The sequence below is a fragment of the Pelobates fuscus genome, chromosome 5 (assembly GCF_036172605.1).
Source record: "Pelobates fuscus isolate aPelFus1 chromosome 5, aPelFus1.pri, whole genome shotgun sequence".
In the NCBI taxonomy this organism is placed as follows: Eukaryota; Metazoa; Chordata; class Amphibia; order Anura; family Pelobatidae; genus Pelobates; species Pelobates fuscus.
The window spans coordinates 237582136-237605497 of NC_086321.1; the positions used below are offsets into that span (position 1 = coordinate 237582136).

A 23362-nucleotide genomic window follows, 5' to 3' on the forward strand; every position below is an offset into this window, starting at 1 on the left:
GCATCTAAGGGTAACATGCTGAAAATGGCTGTATGTAACAAGAGGGGATGCATGTCATATGCAAGTATACAAGTTTTCAAAGTACCATATGCCAGTTTTTGAAATTGCATATTGTCAGTTCAGTAAAAACAGACATGCACACATGATGGGAATATTAATTCTTTAAACTTAACTTGCAGGTAACTGCATTATGTCCTGTTACCGGTCCAGTAGTGCAGGGGAAGATTCATAAACAGTTACCGTATGTAGGGCAATCACCATGGGAACGAAACCAATCACTCGGCAAATACATTCCACCAGTTTCCATAGTAACTACCCCACTTTGAGGTCTCTGGATCACTTTTTCTTTATAAATTTTTATGAATCTCCCCTGCAGTATTAAAAAAAAAAAAAAACTACTTAATAGTTTAATTAAAATAATGTTAGCAGAAATGTTACAAATGAAATAAATGTAAGCAGGGCCGGATTTACATTCTAAGGATCTAAAAGCATCTTTAGGGCGCTTAATTTAATATACCACTAGATAACATAATAATAGCATTTGATAGTAACAAAGATCACCTGGTGAGTGTTCTGTGGAAGGCAAAACTACAGGCATAAATTTGAGGTTAAATATGCATGCAGTTTGCATTGTGGAGAATGCTTACCAGGTGATCTTTGCTACAGAAATAATAAGAGCTGGTTCAAAAGCAAATGAAAACAGTGCATAATTTAGATATGGCTTGCGGTAGCCAGTGGCTGCTGGCCAAGTGCTTCTATTGTCTAGAAGGAATCCGACCCTGAATAGATAAAACCAGCAATGGGATGCAAACATACCACAACCAAACTACACACCAAATTAGTATATAACACATCCACACAGATGTGAGTTTGCTCACTCTGACAAACCTTAAATGGTGTGGGAGCAAAGGGGTTAGTTGGGGAACAACGGAAGGCAATTCTAACCGGATTCATTGTGTCCTATAGCAATAAAAACACAGAATTGAATATTCAGCAAAAACTAAAACAAGGCATGAATTGAAAGCTTCTTATTTACAATAAACAAGGCAACCGATGTATTCTAATATAATAAAAAACAGGTGGTTATATGTAAGAATCATTGCTAGGCAAAGTCCTAGAACTAGAATAATTAGCAGGGGCAATTATGTTGATTTCTAAAGGAGAATGTTCCAATTTTAAACCTAGAATTGATTTTTCTAAACACCCTCTGAGAATTCTGAATATTTTGATCAGCTGTGAATCTTAATGATATGTTATTCATGTTAATAATAATGTATTATATTATTAAGAGCCTTGCTGAAAAAAAAGTAAATTAAGGAAAAGCTACCTAGATTGTAGTGCACAGACCCGAATTACTATATATTCCCCATCTTTCTGAACAATCCACTGTCTTGTGTTACATTCAAATCATGTTATACTATATGCATTTCTGATCTACGTCCGGATAAGTGGCTTGTGATCACTTTATATATAAATGTATTATTCTGTGTGTTGGTCAAAATATTAACAATAATCAAACATGTTTTCTTTAGACATCTCTGATGCATTTACAGATATGTAATAGTCTGACAGCTTAATTGATGGCATGTGACCAAAGGCCATAAAAAAAAAAGAGAGAGAGCAAGTGCTAGTCTTTGACCACCAAAAATACAATACATTTAAAAATAAGATTAAGATGTCAAAACCTTGTTCATCTTTTTCACCCATGTAAAATGTGCAAACCCAGCGACTTAACATAGAAAGATGTGAATGCATAGGAAGAAATGCATCCGTGTTTCGGTCAATATGCTACTTTATATTGAAATAGTAACAAGTGGCTACTATGAACAGGACTATTTAAAAGAATGTAAGTGTATGGTTGCTTTAGATTTTAAATGATGTTCTGAAAGAGGAGTCTGCATGTTGTAATTATGCACCACAGATAAGAGTAACAAAAACTGACCAGTAATGCCTCTAAATGTGGCATCATCACAAACACGCCTGTCTCAAAAAAAAAGTCTATAGTATAGATAAGATCATTTTAATTAGTTTTAAATGATTCCTTGGAATCTGTTTCAACATTTGTGACATGGAACCATATATCATAGGCTTTTGGAAAAAAATTTAAAAATCACCTTAGAAACATAGAATGTGACGGCAGATAAGAACCATTCGGCCCATCTAGTCTGCCCAATTTTCTAAATCCTCTGATAAGCCCCTGGCCTTTTCTTATAGCTAGGATAGCCTTATGCCTATCCCACGCATGCTTAAACTCACTCACGGTGTTAACCTCAACAACTTCATCTGGAAGTCTATACCATGTATCCACTACCCTCTCAGTAAAGTAATACTTCCATATATTATTTTTTAACCTTTACCACTCTAATTTAAGACTACGTCCTCTTGTTGTGGTAGCGTTTCTTGTTTTAAATATACTCTCCCTACATTACGGTGTTGATTCTTTAAAACTCAAACACCTTGTTTTTTGCAAACATATCCACAAAAAAAATAAGTAACAATTAAGCAAAACGGTTAGCAGTGTTTTACCTACATATAATAGCTTGTATAACTCCTATGTAAAAAAATAAATAATAATTACATTTTAAATAATATTAGTGTCATGTTTTGCTTCTTTCTAAGAATGCTCCTTTGTGCTCATAACCTAAATAGTGTACAGCCAATCATCATCAGCTGCTGGAAATATAATAGTTGAGTAGTAGAGTCCTCTCTAAAGACTGCAAGGCTCCGGTAGTTGCAACAGTCGGCAACCAGTGCACAAACATGCTTCTTACTGAAGCATGGACAAACCCAGCTCAAGTCCAACTGATTTGTATTTTAAAAAGTGTATGCTGTTTATCAGAAGAGTAGTCACAATGTTAATTAAAAAAAAAAAAAAAAAAAAAGGATGTTTAACATAAGACTTGTTTTTTGCAATAACAATGATATAGAGCAAATTAATAATGGCTCCAGATAAACTAATTTTCTCTATTTCAAAACATAGCAAACGTGTACAACGCCTGAATGTACTGTAATGTGCTGCAGAATTAGCAACAGTAGCTTTCATCAGGGTATTGAACAGAACAATGCTGAGTCACTAAAAATGTTTTGACCCAAGCATAGTTGGTATAATCATGGGAAAGAATGTCTGAGCTTAAATATAATTGCTTGGTTTAATGAGTGTAAGTTCACATTAAATACTAGAACAGTGAAGATAGCAAACGGTGCCATGTTAGTATTTAAGAGGTACACAGGAGGCTGTAGTGGTACTCAGATATGCATGCATCTTGGCACCAACATTCAACCTTATTAAAACTACACAGGGTGTTTTGGCATCCAGTAAAAATCTGTGTTTTATATGCTTTGAAATTCCTCAAAGGCATTTTATAAAAAAAAATTAAATAAAATAAAAAGTAGGACAAAATTACACACCAAACAAGTTTACCAACATCTAACCTTGTTAGTGCTGAACTGAGAAGGACCAGCAAATGGGTTAGTGCACCTGAAGAGAGGTTTAGTACCAAACGTGCTCTGCAAGGGCAAGGTATCTTTCTATAAAGGGAAATAGATAACATGTTATTAATATAAAAAATAAATAAAAGAAAGCCATGCAGAATAGAGAGACCACAATAGCATTGCAAATTAACAAAACAAGTTTTTATATACATGCAAAGACAAATATTTTTTTTTATTTTGCAGCAAACTGCACAGCCAATGCAAATGTTAAATGAGTTATACATTTTCATAACAAGTTATACATTGTAAAATGGCAAACAGAAATTGAGACATATGATGATCACATATTCCTTTAAATGTATGTATGTTTTATTTCTAAACTGCATAATCATTTTGGCAATAACCTAGTAATTACAGAGAAATCTAACTCTGCCCAACTGCACCGCGTACCTTTATGTGCTCATTACTGCATAATTTATTAACGTCCCTTACTTACCTCCTTGCCTTCTTTCAGAATTTGTTATGACATGTAAACTTCCAGCAGTGGATGAAATAAAGTAAAAAGACACTATAAAGACCAAAACAAAGTTTGCTTAATGGATTGATTTTGATGTACATATCATGTACCTGCAGAATAACTGCTCAAATCTCTACCATTTAGGTGTTAAATCACTTTGTTCATGCATCTCTAGTCACACCTCCCATGCATGTGACCTACACAGTTTCCTGGCACATTTCCTGTAAAGAAAGATCTAAAGTTTAATTTCATTTATTGCAGTCCTTTTAATGTATGATGTTTTATTTCCTGCTCTGTTAAAAGCCTGTTAGAGCCTGCAGGAGCCCCCAGTGTGTGATTAAAGTTCAATTAACGGAGCAGGAGATAAAAACTTCTAAAGTAAAACACACTGTGCCGTCAGATCTGATTGAACATGAAACCATTCTTTCATGAGGCGGGGTCAGCTGCAACCAGGGGAGGTGTGGCTAGGGCTGCAAAAACAGAAACAAGCATGATTTAACTCCTAAATGAGAGGGATATGAGCAGTAAGTCTGCAAAGGTACGATCTATACACCAAAATGGCTTTGTGTTTTGATTAGAGTATCCCTTTTACTTAAGAAAAGCAACTCCCCAAATTTAAAGAGCGCTCCAGGCTGGAACTCCATCCAAGCACTTCTTAAAAATGTTTTTAATAGACCCTATCCAAAAAAATTAAGATATTACAAAAATACTCAAATTTGAAGTTGATGAATCTGCAATAATTTCCCAGGCTTCACATACACTGCTCAAAAAAATAAAGGGAACACTTAAACAACACAATGTAACTCCAAGTCAATGACACTTCTGTGAAATCAACCTGTCCACTTAGGAAGCAACACTGAGTGACAATCAATTTCACATGCTGTTGTGCAAATGGGATAGACAACAGGTGGAAATTATAGGCAATTAGCAAGACATCCCCAATAAAGGAATGGTTCTGCAGGTGGTGACCACAGACCACTATGCTTCCTGGCTGATGTTTTGGTCACTTTTGAATTCTTGCGGTGCTTTCACTCTAGTGGTAGCATGAGACGGAGTCTACAACCCACACAGGTAGCTCAGGTAGTGCAGCTCATCCAGGATGGCACATCAATGCGAGCTATGGCAAGAAGGTATGCTGTGTCTGTCAGCGTAGTGTCCAGGGCATGGAGGCATGGACTGCCATTAGGTACCGAGATGAGATCCTCAGACCCCTTGTGAGACCATATGCTGGTGCGGTTGGCCCTGGGTTCCTCCTAATGCAAGACAATGCTAGGCCTCATGTGGCTGGAGTGTGTCAGCAGTTCCTGCTAGACGAAGGCATTGATGCTATGGACTGGCCCGCCCGTTCCCCAGACCTGAATCCAATTGAGGATATCTGGGACATCATGTCTCGCTCCATCCACCAACGTCAAGTTGCACCACAGACTCTCCAGGAGTTGGCAGATGCTTTAGTCCAGGTCTGGGAGGAGATCCCTCAGGATACCCTCTGCCACCTCATCAAGAGCATGCACAGGCGTTGTAGGGAGGTCATACAGGCACGTGGAGGCCACACACACTACTGAGGCTCATTTTGACTTGTTTTAAGGACATTACATCAAAGTTGGATCACCAGTAGTGTGTTTTTCCACTTTAATTTTGAGTGTGACTCCAAATCCAGACCTCCATGGGTTGAAAAATTTGATTTCCATTTTTTTTTTGTGTGATTTTGTTGTCAGCATATTCAACTATGTAAAGAACAATGTATTTCAGAAGAATATTTAATTCATTCATATCTAGGATGTGCTATTTTTGTGTTCCCTTTATTTTTTAGAGCAGTGTATATTGCAAGTTATCACTGGTCAAACAAGGAATTGATCAGCTGATGCTTATATTTGATGGACCTTTTTAAAAATGCTTAGTTTAGTTTGAAAATGCTTGCACTACAGGGCTTTATGGACAAATACAGATTTTATGTTTCTTGCAATACATGTATTAGGTTTTTACTTATGAAAGCCATGAGCTGAATAACAACTCACAACAACCTTGGCTCCCCTACCCAACAATGTAAACACATGTTTTACTGGAGAAATAGTGGAGACTGGGAGGTAGCTGGCTACAATAACCAGCAGAAGTTGACTATTTTAGAATGGTGGATGTGAAACAATGGTTGTTTTCTGCTGCAGAATGATTCAAAACTGTTTTTTTTTCCTACAAATAATATCCACAATAGAGCATACAGAGAATATGGGTAGTTATTTAGGCTAAATGCTATACAAATGCATAAAAGGTGTGGTGTATGGAGAGCCAGTTTGAATTACAAGAATTTTAAAAAAGAACTTCCTAACTCTAGGAACGCTTGTTCCTTTAACAATTTATGCAACTATTGTTGTAATTTACAACAAGAACAATGTATCTAGACTGACTGATTTCTAAAATCATTTATTGAAGTTTAGAAACACATTACTGCTGTGGTGCTCTGGTATAACTTCAGACACACCAAGAATAGTGAGCTACTACAAAAGAGGGACATTGGGATAGAATAAAAAAGGACAAATGAATTTGGGCCCAAAATAGAAACTGGAAACTGACCCTCCTAAACAGGGACTTTTGGGAGGTATGCATGAATAGAAAAGATTCCTTCTGGTTAAAGACAACTGAGCCAGTAGGAAGGAAAATGCAGCAGAGATAACACTATAACTGCAACATTCGTAATTTTACCTCAAGGACATATGCAGAAGTGTAACGCTTAGCACGGCAAACTCTCCGTAGTTGGAATACAGAAATGAAGTGCTTTTGATTTAATGAAGCATGCAGAAAATGATCCAGAAATTAACCCATAGTTTTATTACGTTTCTGATACCATTTTATTTATTTATTTTTAGAACCATACTACCAACATAGAACTGATTTAAAATAGCCTAACAGTTAAAACACATAGAACCAGAAATTACCACTGCAGAGTACAAGTATCAACCTAACCACCAGAAAAAGTCACAACCACACCCAAAATCACTCTAAGACCCCCCCCCCCCCCCCCCCAAATTCAGTATAGCAGTAAAGCTTTCTATCAACAGAGGAATGTCAATTAAGCAAAGCACAGTATCTCCTAAAATAGAGTAGCAACCCATCAGCTCAGTAATGCAGAGCAGAAACAACCCAATGCGGTATTGCAGTGTAGCAACACCCCAACACACCTCAAGTCAGTATTGCAGAGTAGCAAGCCTCTAAATCAGTATTGAAGAGTAAAACACACCCCAATTCAGTATTGCAGAGTAAAACACATCCCAGTTCAGTATTGCAGAGTCAAAAACACACCCCAAGTCAGTATTGCAGAGTAAACACACCCCAAGTCAGTATTGCAGAGTAAACACACCCCAAGTCAGTATTGCAGAGTAAAACACACCCCAAGTCAGTATTGCAGTGTAGCAACCCAGCAAATCAGTATTGCAGAGTAGCAACAACTCCAACATGGTATTTCTGAGTAACAACTCCAAATGAAAACCAAATGAAAAAACCTGGGTGTAATTGAGGAAAATCTTTATATTATGTGAAAAACTGCAGCCATCAAGACATTTGTACAGCATAAGTACTAGTTTCTGAATGGAGGTAACAATGAGCATGCAAGTGCAAGCTGTATATTTACCTTGACAGTGTGATGAGAAAATGGGTTAGTAGGTGGGTGCCCTCTAAAAGCAGAGGCAGACGGAGAGCAATACAGAGATTCAGGCTGGAGAAGAAAAGGTGGTAGACATCTTGTGAATTAATTTGTGACTCAAGAAGAAACTATAAAAGTGGAAGCTTAAAATGTGAAGCGACAGGATATGGAAATTGTTAGTTAATCAATAAGCACAGAGAACAGTTGATTAGTGGTAATAAGGCAGGATTCCCTTATAGCATCCATATCTTATTCAGATAGAAAGGATCATAGAGTGCAAATAACACCATTCAAAATCAGATTCTTTATACTTCAAGTAATACCCATTGCACTCAAACAACAACATGCACTTCTACGCATTCTGAATCCAAACATCTACTCCCATCCACTCAAGCACATCCCAGTACTTACCCTTGGTCTGTTGATAATACTCTGAACCAAAAAGATAACGGGGTTCCCTGCTTTCCTTATGGCTTCCACAGCTTGTTCATGACTGGCATCTCTCAAATCTGTGCCATCCACCTACAACAGTGATGCCAGCCTTTTTAAAATATGTGTGTGTGTATATATATATATATATATATATATATATATATATATATATTAAATGTTGCATCTTAGTATTAATATTTCACTTCTTATTGAAAACAAACATTTGCACAACTCTAATCAAAAATCAAAATATTGACTCTACGTCTGATACCCCTATAGCTTAAATAATTAAATAGAAAAAAATATATACATTTTCCTAAAATAATAAGGAAAGAAAAAAGAAGGAAGTCTAACCTTGTGGTGTTTGTAAAAATAGAAGATGTATTTGGATTTTGTCACTGCACTGAACTAATACATCTAATTTTACACGTCATGCCTCTGACTTATGGGTTGTTATAAATAGATGTCAGTAATAGGCTTCATTATGGTAAAAAAAAAAAACCTTGATGAGACAGCCTGATGCTATGTAAGTGATTTTCTAACTGGCTTTAGTGCTAGGATCTCTCTTTTTTTTTTTACATGGCTATGTTTCCCAAAGATAATCTGAAGCTTAAACCTGGCAGACACCTCATTAGAGCAAATAGAAAGAGACAGTTGAAGATTCAGGATTGTAATCTTGTTGAGGAATGAAAAGAAAAAGACTAGTGCATCTTGCCAAGTTCAGGTTGTTGGTTCCAAAATTAATTTTCAGTGGGATAATATCCATTATTTATCTATTTTGGAATTAAAACAATCTAAACTAATATTTCCAAATGGCTATGTATGCAAGTCACTGGGGGCCACTACCAGCACAGCTAATGTCTCACGTTTATAGATTGTAAATAAATCGGTGTAATGCTACAGCCAAACATTTTTTATACAACTGCAGTAGCAGGAGACCATGGTGTGTATGGAAATGACTGATTGCTGAAATCCCTATACTATATTGCAAATTCTTAGGCTCCCTAGATCTCATTATGAGTTTTCCATGTAGAGATATTCCCCATTATCCTAGGTTATGAATCCCAGGTGTTCTATTCTTCAATGAGTTGATGATAGACCTATTCCATTTAGTTGATGAATTAATAAAATAATAATTTTACAAAAGCAGACAGAGACATCCAATGCATCATATTCTCCATACCTCCACAATCCTGTCTCCGGTTTTCAGAGTTCCGTTTTTCCCAGCAGGACTATCTTCTAGAATGTGTTTAATAAAGATCCCTCTCATGACTTCACCATTGCTTAAACGGCTTCCCATTCCTCTGCCGCCAACAATACTTATCCCCAGAGATTTGCCAGGTTCTCTCCAGAGCTCAACCCTAAGGAAGGATAATGACCATCATTCTCTATAATCCTTTAGAAAATGCAGGTAATATCATTAAATGACAGAAGCTTGTAGATTAAAAAGACACAGCTAGCTTGTTTAGGACCTATACCGCAGATGTTCATTAAATACACGTAAAAATCCCACACTTCTACTTTGTATCACAAGAACCTTTGCAAAAGATTTCAAAGACAAATATTTCGAATTTACCAAGCATTGTAATAAAGTTCAAAATCAAACTGAGTGTCATATAACGAGCACAAACTTTTTAAAGCTATTCTCTATATTTAGAATTGTTGGTTTTGTTTATTTATTTTATTTTTCTATTCACAGTTTTTGGCTCTATCGACATTCTATAGAAGATTTGCAATGAAGTTTGCCAGAAATCAGCATCATACTGAGGATTCCCACAAACTCTGAAATGGTCTGTACAGGAGTTGTTTCTGGCACTGCATCTTATAACCAAAACTATGTTTTAATAAGTGGCTTTAAAGAGCAAAGTCATACTGAAGTAGCTGATAAATAAAGTGGACACGTAGATTAATACTATAGTGAGTCTTAATTTGCTGTTCTTACCCAGAATCCATAGCTGCAAAGTAAGCACTGTGGGCCAAGATCTATGGAAAAACAACTGCTGACTTAAGGTGATGCATTGGTTTGCTCAACAATGCTACGTTTAGATTAATGTATGTAAAATTTTTCAAACAGTATGGGGACTTGATAATGTGATTAACCATATAGCAACCGATTGATAGAAAGTAATAACATTTGACTCCTGTACCTTCTAGGATTGTTCCAGTTACTGAAAGCAGCATTTTCCAATTCACTTTCCTCTCCCTCTCCTTCTTCACGTTCCGGAAGTTCAGGGCCTTCACTAAAAACAAATGATGACAATTTAGGGCCAATCCTTAGATAACAGGTGTTTGCTTTTTAAAGTTATAGACAAGAGAGTATTTATCTTCAAACTTGGGAGAACATATCCATAGAAATACTCTAAACAGATACACTGCTATTTGAAATGTAATGGTTCTGACAACCATTCACTTTTTCAGTCACTGAAATATTTAGGAAAATAATTAAATAGGCATAACTGATCATGGGGAAATGAGAAAGCTAAACTATGTGCTATGAATGTCTACATACTTTGAGGTTACTTGTCTATCTTTCTCTTTTCATTCTTCATTTTTTACCTGGTTATCGTCAATCTGTCTTATATTCTAAATGCCACCAATGCTCTAAAGGAAGTTGGTCCTTCAGTGTCTGACACCGCAGCTCCTTGATTTCTTTCATCCCAGCCTTGGCAGTATGAGGAAGGTTTTGAAAGGCTGCAAGTGTCAGCTGAAGCTTTTAGTCACTAGTGACACTGGCCCCCCCATTGAGAAAATCCATATGTATTATTTCTTTCAATGGGCGGCCAGTGTGTGATTTTGACTCAACCCAGCAAAACCTTCCTCGTATTACGGTAGGTAGGAAGTCAGGGGGAGGAGTAGCAGTTAAAAAAGTGTAGCCCCTAAAGGTAAGAAGTCACTGGGAAACTCCTGCTTTCAAAAAATAACTTCAATGAGCTCAAGTTGTCCCTTTAATAGTGCACTTTGCATTTTCTGTACCATAAGATTTTCCTCATATGTACTATTTCTAGTGTGTGCACAGCTTCTAGTTAATGAGCTGAGCAAGAGCTCTAGAAGATACACATTTATTTTATTCTGACTTTCTCATACACAGGCCATATGCAAGGTTCTTTCCCGTATAAGACCTTCACTTAGATCATCATTATGTGCCACAAGTAAGAGGAAACCATTATTTTTTAGGAAAATCAGCACCTGCTCTTATACAATCCAAGTCTCAACTGAATTACTTGAAGTTGTTGGTTAGAAAACAGAGAATATAAAATCAAAGACAGTAACCTGTCCCTTTTTCATGTCTCCCCCCCTCAAGATATAGTAAAGAGTCTGACGTATAATCCTCACCTGTGAATGCCAAATCAGTTAAATGTAATTCCCCTTTTCAAGCCATCTTTTTCTAACAAATGATTATGTGTAAAATAGTACAAAAGGTAAGGTCCCTAGCGCTTGTTTGTAATGCAGGTAGGCAGCTTGAACAATCCAAACCAGAGTCATTTCTTTCTGGTCGTGGATGGTGATTTCCAAATCATGATGTGTTACTTAACTAAACAGACTCCAATCATCATTCAAGTTATGCAGCAGGGAACACTAATAAGCCAATCAATGAATACCAGAATGCTGTAAATCCTTTTTATTTGCAACATCTATACATAAATGCACAAGATATAAATGTGGCAAATAAAATAGGCCAAATACTGTAAAATACATAAACAATGAGTTGTATGTTTCTAGTGTCCCTTTAAGCTGCATTTAGAGTTACTAAATTCATTTATTACATAATACTCACCTAACATTGTGTGCAGTTAACTCGCTCTGCTGACCAGCGCACGTTTTATACTCCTCAAAATTCTCACATGGCACATATGAAATGCTATAAAAGAAGTAAATTATATGAAAGCTAATACTTCCAAGTTTCTGAAAAAAAATTTAAATTGCCCTAAATAGGAAACAAATTGTAAACACAAATAATTATATTAGATGGAACCAACTCATTATATACAAATAAATGCATCACATGAACGGGACGTAAGCAATACAATGTAAATAAAATTGTATTTGTGCTGCTAAATATTGTGTGGCATCTTCTAAAGCAGTTATACTCGTGTAAATACTGCTTTCCCATTTGAATATCTACTAACCATGCAGGTGTGTGCTACCCATATCTTTAAAAAATTGTATTAATCTTAATTTATGCAATTGCAATTAATCTGGAAGATATATTGTTATGGCAACAAAGGCTCTCTAATATTTATAGAAACACGGTAAGTTAGGATGTAAAATGCTATTATTGGCAGTGAGTTAAACACAAGCTAAACAATACTCAGTATAAAACACATTTGTGAAATAAGACTATCCAAGAAAAGCTTTGACTATTCAAAAATGCTTTCAATTAAAAATGTCACCTGGACCATATAAAAACCTGAAAAAGATCAGTGCAGAGCAAACCTAAGTATTATGATATTTGTTTTAGATTTAGCTGCTATGGTTTGAGTGTTTTCTGTTGTATTCTAGTTGGTGTTAAACAACACAAAACGAACTAAAGCAGAAAAGTCACATAATGATCTTTATATAATTCTGCTTAATCCACCGCAAACCAATAGGGAAATAAAAAAATAAAAAAAAGAATAGAAAACACAATTAAACTAATTTCACCATATTATAGGTACAGTGGATGAGCCTGCTGTTTTATCAGTCTGGTCTCCTGTAAAACTGATCATGTATGGTGTCGATTTAACAAAACAAGATGAGCAACAGATGACAAATTAAATGATTGTCTGTTTTGAATTAATTCTTTTCCCAAAGGTCATGCATTTAAAAAGAAAAAAAAAATATCTATTGAGTAAAAAATAAATTTAGTAAAAACCCTCCGCACTGTGTACGGACTCCCACACCTTATAACAACCCAAACACATGATTCATTAACAACCATTCGGCCCATATAGTCTGCCCAATTTTTGAAATACTTTTATTAGTCCCTGGCCTTATCTTACAACAGTGCCCAACATCAATGTAAAGTATCAGAGTTCATCTAAACCAGGGGTAGTCAACCTGGTCCCTACGTCCACTAGTGCTCGGCTAGGGATTTCAGGTGAGCGGTGGTGGGTTCTGCAGAAAATGCCCAATGGGTCTCGATTGCCGTGGACCAAGGTCGGCTGGGAAGACCTTTCATCTCCCCTGCTGGCACATGCAGAGCCAGCCTTGCTGTAAGCCCTTTCGGGCTGATGAGGAGACCAGTGATCTCCCTTCACTGGCCTGCTGGCATTTAGTTCCAGCAGAAGGAGAGCAGGGCCTGGGAGGCTCTGTGTTCCCCTTGCGAGCAGGCTGGTCGGAGCGTTACCGTGGCAATGCTCCAATACAGTGCTGTGCTCGCAGTAGGACAGACAGTGCAGGCTAAATTAAACATGCCACCACTGGACCACCAGGTCTTGCAGCATTATGTCCCCCCTCCTGGTAAAAGATAAGAAGAAGGGAGGGGGAGACATTAAGATAGATTTTCACATCTCACCCACCATAGACCCTATGCATTCTTCACACACAAACAGACTGCCCCCACACACACTGCACCTTTCACACACACACACACACACACACACACACTGCCCACCTCACAGATGCACAGCACTCTTCACACACGCTCACAGACACATAAAAAAAAAAAATGCGCGTCAAGAGGCGGGCACGCATTCAGTCTATAGGAAAGCATTTCTCAATGCTTTCCTATGGAAGCAAGCCTCTTCTCACAGTGAAAATCAGAAGCGCAGAAGCCCTTTTAGCGGCTGTCAATGAGACAGCCACTAGAGGCTGGATTAACCCTAATGTAAACATAGGAGTTTCTCTGAAACTGCTATGTTTACAGCTGCAGGGTTAACCCTAGATGGACCTGGCACCCAGACCACTTCATTAATCTGAAGTGGTCTGGGTGCCTATAGTGGTCCTTTAAGTACGTATAAAAAAAAAAATTACCAATCGCACTTAAGCTATAAAATGATTTACGAGGAAGGAAATTTTACCATCAACAAAGATACAAAAGTGGGCGATAGGTATTAAAAGATTGACTACCCCTGATCTAAATTACCAAAATGGAAAACGCCAGAACAGGCAAGTCCCATTTTGTCATCGTCTATTGGGACCTCAAAATACTACTCAACCTGACCAGGATATTTAAAACGAGCACTACCAAAATATGAAAATGTTGCAGTTTATGTGCATGGATATAAATATTAAGCAGTATGTGTGTATGGATATATGTATTGGGCAGTATGTGTCTACTGATGTATGCATTAGGCAGTACGTGTGCATGTATGGGGAAGTGTGTATGTATCTTCACTGCAATTTAGAATTTAGTGAATAAACCTCAGAGAATGTACTTGCATTTATAAGGGGGCGGCAAAATGGATTGTTGCCGAGGGCGGCAAGAATCATTGCATCAGTCCTGGACATAGGCTGTGATAAATGTGCTTCCGAAACAATTACATGGCCACCCCACCCGTCTTTTATATTTAACTAGAGCCCCCCCATCTACTGCCTTGGATATGGGAAATTAGGTGGTGCCCCATCCCCTCGGCTTACTATTATCAATTTAATAGCCCCACCAGCTGCCTCCAGTTTACTATTTTTATATCATTGCTGTCCCCCCGCATTATTATTTAAATAACTAAATTAACTTCATATTTTACATTGCAGGGTTAAGGGTACAGGTAAACTGCACCTAGACCACTTCATTGAGATGAAGTGCCTATGGTTTCCCCTTAATAGGGGCAGGACAGTCATCTTTGAACATCCCCATTTTTAAAATTTCCATTTGATCCTCTTGCTCCTCCCTGCTTCTCCACCTTGAAGTCATTAAGCATGCAGTAGGGTACTACTTAGTCTGATTTTAGTTCAACACCTCTCTAAAATTTCTAAAAGCTATAAACAAGGTTGTCAGCTGTCCCTCCTTCTCTATTACTTGGTGTTTTGATTCAATTATCAACGGTTATTTCTTAACCTCATCTGTATCAATGTCATGGGTTTATTTGGTGATGACGTAATGATAGCCCCTATGGACACCGCACTATCTCCTACAATTAATATCATTTATAAAAATCCCAAGACTCCTTATCGTTTTACAGTAGTCAGGCATTAGAGGTTATTGCACATTTTTATGTATAATTGTTGCTTATCAAGTAATATTTCAGTTTAGCTTATCGGAAAAAGTGTGGTACAAGGTTAAGTCAAACGTGACAATATGAAACAATGGGAGATTAGTGCTATAGATTGAGTTGAAACGTTGCTTCTTTATCATAAAATGCTAGCATGGCTATGGTGAGTAGTCAGTCCAGCTACTGGTTACATTAACTATGCTTGAACTGTTGCTGTTTATTTCAATATATTATGACAGCCGTGGAACTTCAGATTACAGCGCATTAATAACCTGGTTGGGCTGCGCGGCCATTATATAATACAGTATGCTGTGTCTACCCTAGTAGTAAATGTAAGGGTCACAGACACGGACCAAAACAAAGTAAGACATTGTATTACGTTTAGTAGCCCATTTTGGGTTTAGTGAGGAAAAGAGGTTAGTTAAAGCAAGTTAGGTAACATAACAATGCTCGGTCATGCAGTAGGTAGCCTCTAAAGTAGCGGTAAGTAGCATTTCGTGCTACGTTTCAAGTGTCGGTGGAGGCATGTCAAAGGCATCAAAAGTTGTGCACAAGTGAACCTATAATACAGTGAGTGTGTATTCTTAGAAATGCCCTATTGTATAGTCTAGGCTTATATACCTTGTGTTTGGAGTGGGCTAATATTTATAGGCATCAAGCGGCAGTTAACATGTAAAGGCTATTATGTGTGGCTTTAATGGCCTGCATGTGAGATTAGGGCCTATGCGTATGCGTATGATTGGGGAGTCTGCAGCAGGCCTGGCGTTCCTCCGTGACGAGAGTCTGTGCGGTGACAGTTTTCTGGTGCCAATGGCTTACGTGAGATGTCAAGGTGGGTTTAAAGTGCTCGTGAGTGGGGGGTGAAAATTTTGGTGTATGTGCCTGAGCTATGTCATCAACTAGAAATTAAATTAACCAAGGCTGGCTGTTCAGGTATGTGAGCTCAAGCCCACCGAAGTAACAGAAAATGAGGAAGGAAAAAAGAAAATAGAACAAACAAAACAACGCAAAACAACAAAACAAAAACCACAACCCTAAAATGTGCCGATGTAGTTCAGCTTCGTTAGTCCAGTTGTCCGGTTTGGCATCCCCTCATGGTGCCCAGGTCCCGTTTTCTGCCTAGGCGTATGGGAACTTGGAGTTGTAAGCGTACCTGGGCTCTCTGGCTGGCAGGGGATATGTATAGCATTGTACAGTTCTTTTTGCAAGTCCTGTAGGGTATGTCCTGGTTCAAGTGGTGGCCTTGGCATATGGGTCCGTGGTTGTTCTCCGGGGTACAAATTCCGGTGCATCGGCTGAGTATCTTCCTTGCGGGCGCGTTTGGCCAGCAGGTCGTGTCTTCGGAGCCAGTGAGTCCGTGGGGAGGCCAAGTAGACTCAGCGTCCCAGTGGCCTCTTGCATGTCGTGAAGAGTATGTTTGTTGCCTCCTGCTTCAATAGTGAGGGTGCGACCTGGTCCCCAGTGGTAGCGGATTTGATGGAGGCACAGGAGAGCTGTTTATGGGCTCATGTGTCCCTCCTGACAGATCTGCGTAAAATGAGAGGTTAATTCCCTCGAAGGGATACGTGGGCTGTCCTCTGACGGTTTCTAGGACTGCTTTTTTGTCCTTGAGTGACCGAAATTGGAGGATTAGGTCCCCTGTCGCAGTTGGTGGGGCCTTTGCTGGTCGCGGTATGCGGAATATTCCTTCCAAGGTGGTTGCTTTTGCTGCTTTTGGGTTAAGTAGCTCTGTAAGTAATCTCCTAATAAAATGTGGGAGTTCGGTCTCTAGAACGGTGTCGGCTACCCCCCTTAGCTTTATATTATTCTGACGATTTCTATTTTCGTGGGCGGCAAGTTGCTGTTCATGTTGCCGAGCTTTTTGTTGCAGGTCTCGGATCGCTTCTTGGAGGACTGCAATCTGGTTGGTGTGGCCGGTGGAGGAGGCTTCTACTGCTCCCAGCCTGTTGGTGATGCCTTTAATGTCCTCTCTGAGCAGGGCCACATCATCTGCAATTTTCTTATGATGGTCGGCCATAAGTGCTCCGATCGCCTCCATGGTCACAGGGGTGTGAGACTTTGTGGATGGCTGTGCCTGGGTTAGCGACTGGGTCGGCATGGACCCCATGGGGTCTCCCCTGTCCTTATCCGATGATCCGTCAGTAAAATCTGAGCAGCCGCCGTGCAGGGACGCCATCTTGGCTCCTGCAGCATCGTGCGCCTGCCTCCATAACTCTCCGATATGCATGCCCTGTCGGGTCTCGCTTTTTTAGATTTTCTGCCCGTGGGGTCTCGGGATCGTCCCGGGAGAGGTTTGACAGGGCTTGGGGTGTCGGTGATAGGGTTTATTATGCTCGTCTGTCCGGAGCTCCACGTCCATGCGACCGTTCGCTTCAGACGCTAGGCTCCGCCCTCACTCTACCAGAATCTCTTGTATGAGAACAGGAAAGACTTCCATAAAAAAAGCCAGACACTTAACAACTGAAGGCATCCTTAGATGCCAGACCTCATGTAAGTTCCCATTTATCATCAGCTAGTTGTTGTTTGTTCGTGGGTCTTTTTGCCTAATATTTTGTCTTCAGCAAGTGAAATGTATGCTCGATTTGACTAAGATCAGGTGATTGACTTAGCCAGTCCAGAATATTCCCCTTCTTTGCCGTACAAATTTCCTGGGTTGCTTTTGCAGTATTTTTTGGGTCATTGTCCATCTCTACAGTTAAGCGCTGTCAAATCAACTTAGTTGAATTTGGCTGAATCTGAGCAGATAATATATCCTTATACACTTTAGAATTTATTCTGTGGTGTCTATCTTCTGTCACATCATCAATAAACACTGTAACAGATCCCCTATACTCTGACTGAGTACTTTTGTTATAAGTCTCCACAAATCCCAAGTGAAACCGTGATCAGATCAGAGCTCTTAGCTACCCAAACATCAGCCGAGACTTGATGAAGGGTACAACCCTGGGACCAGGTACCATGGACACAGTCAAACCCACCCTGGAACGCTCCCACAGCACACCCACAACACAACTGTGCAAAAAAGACAAAGCATAAAAACACCCCAAAACATAGCAAAGACATAAAATAACCCCAAATAGCTCTTGATCCCAGCTATGATCCCTGCAAATAGCAGAGCTATTGGATGTACAGAGCCAGAGAAATTGTCGTACAAAGTCTGGGCTTGAGGCTCTGTACATACCCAAAAGAATCATTTGGTTTAGGCCGGTAAATTCAACCTTTGTGCCTAAACAATGCAGTGACCAATCAGCGATCATGGAGGGGAGAGGTTCCAAGCTAAGCCATTTAAGTTACGTCGGTCTATCAGGAAAAAGCATGCGAACCCAGTTTGCATTGTGGCTCCTTCTCCTATTGGTCGCCTAAGCCATGCAGTGACCAATCAGTGCTCAGGGAGGGGAGGTGTTCAGAGTTGAGCCCTTTACTTGTGCCAGCCTATCAGGAAAAAGGGGGTGAACCAGTTTAAATGGGAGGCCCTTCTCATATTGGTCGGCGCGGACTTCCAGGTGGCCAGCTGGACTCTGTGGCTGTGAAGACGACTCATAGCTCCAGAGGGTCTGCTAGGGCTTGCGTCTCTCCGGTGGAGAGAGCGCTCTTTAAGCAGCTACTAGCCTGGACTCTTAGTTCTCTGGTCTCTGCAGTTGCGGTCTGCCAAGCGGACAGTGATTATAGCTCCAGTAGGAGCAGGTAGGGCGATCCTCTGCATGAGGACCGGAAAATATCAGGCAAGCAAGTGGGCTGAAACAACAAATGCAACAGGGATAAATATAGTCTTTTGGAGACACAGTTTGTGACAAACACTAGTGACCCAGTGCCATGCCATCGCAGTGCCTACACTGTGTTTTATTGATGTTGTGGTATGCGTCGGATCATGAGCCGTTCCAAGCCTGTTCAATACTTTTTTCTTCCTATCATTCTGGTACAGATTGATCTTTTCAATCTGTTCAAAGAATGCCGTTCCAGAACTGGGCTGGCTTTTTTCTTTAGATGTTTTTACAAAATGTCTACTGTGGTCTTTCTTTTCTTAAGGTTTATGAATTGTTTTTTGCACTTTGTGGGGAACCCTCCTTATTTTCTCTTGTGATGTCTTGTCTTTATAGTAGACTTGGGTAATGATATGCCTACCTGGAGTGTTCTTCACTTGGCTGGATGTTGTGAAGGGGTTTTTCTTACAATGCAAAGGATCCCATTATCATCCACCACTGTTTTCCGTTGACGTTCAGGCTTTTTGTGTTGCAGAGCTCATAAGTTAACTAGTTTTTCTCAGAATGTAAAGAACTATGGATTTGGCCACTCCTAATGTCCCTGCTATCTTTCAGCTTGATTTTGTTTAGTTTTTTAAAGGATTGCCTGTTTCACTTGCATTAGGAGCTCATGTTGTGGGTTCACAGCATGTTGGACATGTTGTGGGTTCACAGCAACAGCTTCCAAATGTGAATGCCACACCTGGAATCAACTCCATACCTTTTACCTGCTCCGTTGATGAAGAAATAAAGGAATAGCCCACACCTGTCCATGAAATAGCTATTCAGTCAATTGTCCAATTACTTTTGATCCCTTGAAAAAGAAGAGGCTACATATTAAAGAGCTGTAATTCTAAACCCTGCCTCCAGTTTGCATGTGAACACTTTCAAATTAAAGATGAGAGACTGCAGTATAAAGAAACACTATAGGTTCAGGAACACAAATATGTATTCCTGACCCTATAGTGTTAAAAACACTATCAAGCTCCCTGCCCCCTCGCTTCCCTAAATATAGTAAAATATTGCCTTGACTCCAGTCTGCTGCTGCTGGCTCTGATCTGCCTGTTTGGCTGACATCATCAGAGGTTATGATCTGAGCCAATCACAATGCTTTCCTTTAGGAAAGCATTGGATTGGCTAAGATTTTCAGGGAGGCAGATCAGGGGCAGAGCCAGCACAAGCCAAATACAGCCCTGGCCAATCAGCATCTCCTCATAGAGATGCATTGAATTAACGCAGAAGGTGGAGATACTGAATGGAAGTGCTGCACAGCCCCAGGAAGCACCTATAGTAGACATCTGAGGAGTGACAAGTGGAAGTATCCCTAGGCTGTAATGCAATGTAATGTAATGAATAAAGTATACTCACTAGAACAAATACAATATGCTGTAGTTGTTTTGGTGACTATAGTGTTCCTTTAAGCCTATATTCATTTTTTTTAATTGTGACTTTATTTTATTTTGGTAAACAGCCTTGTGTAAGTGCCCAAATATTTCCAGACATAACTGTATGCCTTGGTTGTACATCAACAAGGTGCTCTGCAAACTCTACAATATGTAGACATGGAAGATCCACCAGGACTTTAGGGTATTTAAATTGTCATCTCCTTACAAGTCTGAAAGTACTTCCAGGAAGTAAGCACAGGTTTACAATAAGTTTAAGGATTACACTGCATGTGCTGTCAAAATATCACAATTGTACATTAGTCAATCTCTTTTATAAAAATAAACACTACATATGAGTAACTTTCTATCTTCTGTTCTGGTTTTTGGCAGATTCGCCAACACTAGGGAACAGATTAAAAATTCATAAAAAAGGTGAAACAGACTGATAAGACAATAACTGGCCAACCTTCACTATAAGGTCATGGCTACAGAAAAAAAAGCACATTTTATATCCCTTGGTAAACAGAGTGGTTCTGGTATTTAAATGTGATTTCAACTGCAATTGGATTTTTATGCAAAGCTAAAGATTCCCATTTTTTCCCCTTGCTTGTATGTTTTTCAATTTGTTTTACATAAGACTTGCCACTGGATGAGTTAAAAACTGTATTATAGGTTCCTGGAAATAAAGACCTGAAGATTACAGCTCTGACAGAAGAATATACGTAATTTTCATTTGATTTCATATTATGTGCTAAATTGAATCAAGGAAGATAAAAATATCATGTAGCCCACCAGCACCTTAATCAAGCATCACAGCTGGTGGCTACCAACACAAGTGCTTTGGGAATTAGCCAATAAACATGACGATATCACAGCTAAAATGAATTTGATACACTGCCTGGCACCTGGGTTTTTTGACTGACATCCAATGAGTAGGAGTCAGATAAACAACTCATGAATGCATGATCAAGATTTTGCTTTCAATACAAAATGTGTTGTCTATTCAAGAAGGGGAGGAAAATATTTTTTTTTCCAACTGAATTTTGCTAAATAAAATTATATTAAACAAACTGTAAAAGCAAAGCAATGCAGTTATTCTGTAGTTACTTTTTGCTATGTTTTGATGCACGTTTTGTGTGTTCGTAAATTGGTTTTGTTTGAAACAAGCCTGTCCGAAGTTCATGTTCGACCCATACAATTTTATTGAGCCTACAGTGATAAATAGCCCGTATTTGAGAAAGTCTGCTAGGACTGTTTTTATTGACTATTTGGATTAGAGCATACAATAACCAATTGGCTCAGTAGCATGGGAAACATATTCCACAACTAGCCTATCAAATGTTACATCCATCACTGCAACAGGATTTTGCCATATGCGATATATAGGTGGACATATGATCTCCTGACTGATCATTACGGAGAATGGTCTACATCAACTGGGTTGACAAAAGTTATAAGAATCTATAATTGTAAAATGAACTTAAACTATGTGACAATAAGAATTAGCATGATATGAATACAAATCATTAAAGAAGAAAAAAAAAAATACAGAAGGAAAGCACTAACTCTAGGACATCACATTGGTTAGGAGATTGTTATTGTATCGATAAATTGTTTAACTAGAGCTTACTGTAATTAAATTTTTATTGTTTTATACACCCCATGAGGTCTCTCTTGTGACTGAATGCAGGTACATTTATTATGTAATTTTCCAAATTAGTTTGGGGACCTCCAGAAAAAATTAAAACTCTCTTTCTATATGATAAATGCCAATGTTGATCATGCACAGCTTCTTATTCATCTACTGCTAGAACTGAAATGGGCTGCAATAGTAAAAATATTGCTGTTTTATGAAAAGTGTTTTCTTTTCACATCACAAATCGTAACCCCTTAAGGACAAACGCTGTCGTCATAATCACGTATAGCAAAATACAATGTTCCAGTTATTTGGCTTTGGCTGATCTATATATGCCTACACGACGTTTGAAATAGGATCCTTAGAAAATAGATTGTTATGACAACACAGATCATCATTAGTCCTTAAGGGATTAACACTTCTCTTAAATGCATCGTAATCTCCACTTCATTGCCTAAAATTACTTCATAAACCTTTTCTTTATTTTTAGCTGTAGATGGTGCAAATTCCTATCACATTCTATGTATAAAGTGATAACTTTGTCTGCAAAAGATTACTTTATAGCAAGCTCTGCTGCTAAAAAAAAAAAAAAAAAAAAAAAAAACAATCTCCAAAGGAAAAAAGAAAATAATTCAGGACATCCCATTAAATAATGCATTTAAGCACCAATACTTTTAACAACACAAAAACTCATAGCTTGCTCTTTATATTTAACATGTAATACTGCACAAATCCAATGGCAACATTAAAAAAAGTGGACAATACGTATCAAAAGTATGATGTAATGATCACAATGATTCCCAAACCACCAGACAGTGCAGCATTGTGGGATAATTTATTTCCGTTCTAATGAGATCTCAGTAAAACCTAAATTTTGACTGGAGCTTGAGGGTATGTTTGGGAACCACTGAGGAACTAAATTTGGGATGTTTGTGAAAATAACATTCTTACAATCAAACACAGGTCTTACAGAAGTGGATTTTACAAAATTACATGATGGAAAGCAACGTGTGCTTTCTTTAATAAGATTGAGTGTGATGGGGTGTAGGTAAAGAAGGAAACATTCTTTATAAAGTGCAAACAGCTCTACATGCAGAGAACAGGTTCAGTTGTAGACGTGCCAAGGCACACATACACACAAATACACAAAGGAAAAAAGGAAAAACAGGAACGAAAGAAAGAAAGAAAGAAAGAAAGAAAAATGCAAGTGCAGCCATGCCATTCTGTGGAAGTATTAATAAAAGCAGTGAACAATGGATGATGTATTCACAATCAATATTCATTTACAGAAGATTATCCTGCTTATCAATATGAATGAGAAAAAAAACTAGGAGACGAAGTAAAAAAAATAATATATAAATTGTAAAAATACATAGTGAGTTCTGATCCAGATACAGAAAGGTTAAAGAACAAATTAGAGAGTGAAACATGTGCATGCTGGTTAATATCAAAATAA

At 38.5% G+C, this 23362-nt stretch overlaps 1 protein-coding gene across 10 annotated transcripts in view; it reads right to left on the reverse strand.

Annotated features, from left to right (window-relative positions):
• Positions 1-23362, reverse strand: part of MPDZ (multiple PDZ domain crumbs cell polarity complex component) — a 157406-nt gene that overhangs the window by 50786 nt on the left and 83258 nt on the right. For 4 of the 10 annotated variants that reach the window (XM_063455138.1, XM_063455143.1, XM_063455139.1 and 1 more), the window contains 7 exons: positions 11791-11874; positions 10163-10255; positions 9199-9376; positions 7995-8105; positions 7572-7655; positions 3433-3528; positions 889-960 (listed from right to left, as the gene is read on the reverse strand). In XM_063455138.1, coding sequence (XP_063311208.1) covers positions 889-960; positions 3433-3528; positions 7572-7655; positions 7995-8105; positions 9199-9376; positions 10163-10255; positions 11791-11874 — 718 coding nt within the window. The remainder of the gene's footprint in view (positions 1-888; positions 961-3432; positions 3529-7571; positions 7656-7994; positions 8106-9198; positions 9377-10162; positions 10256-11790; positions 11875-23362) is intronic. The other 6 variants (XM_063455147.1, XM_063455146.1, XM_063455141.1 and 3 more) reach the window with 5 other exon arrangements.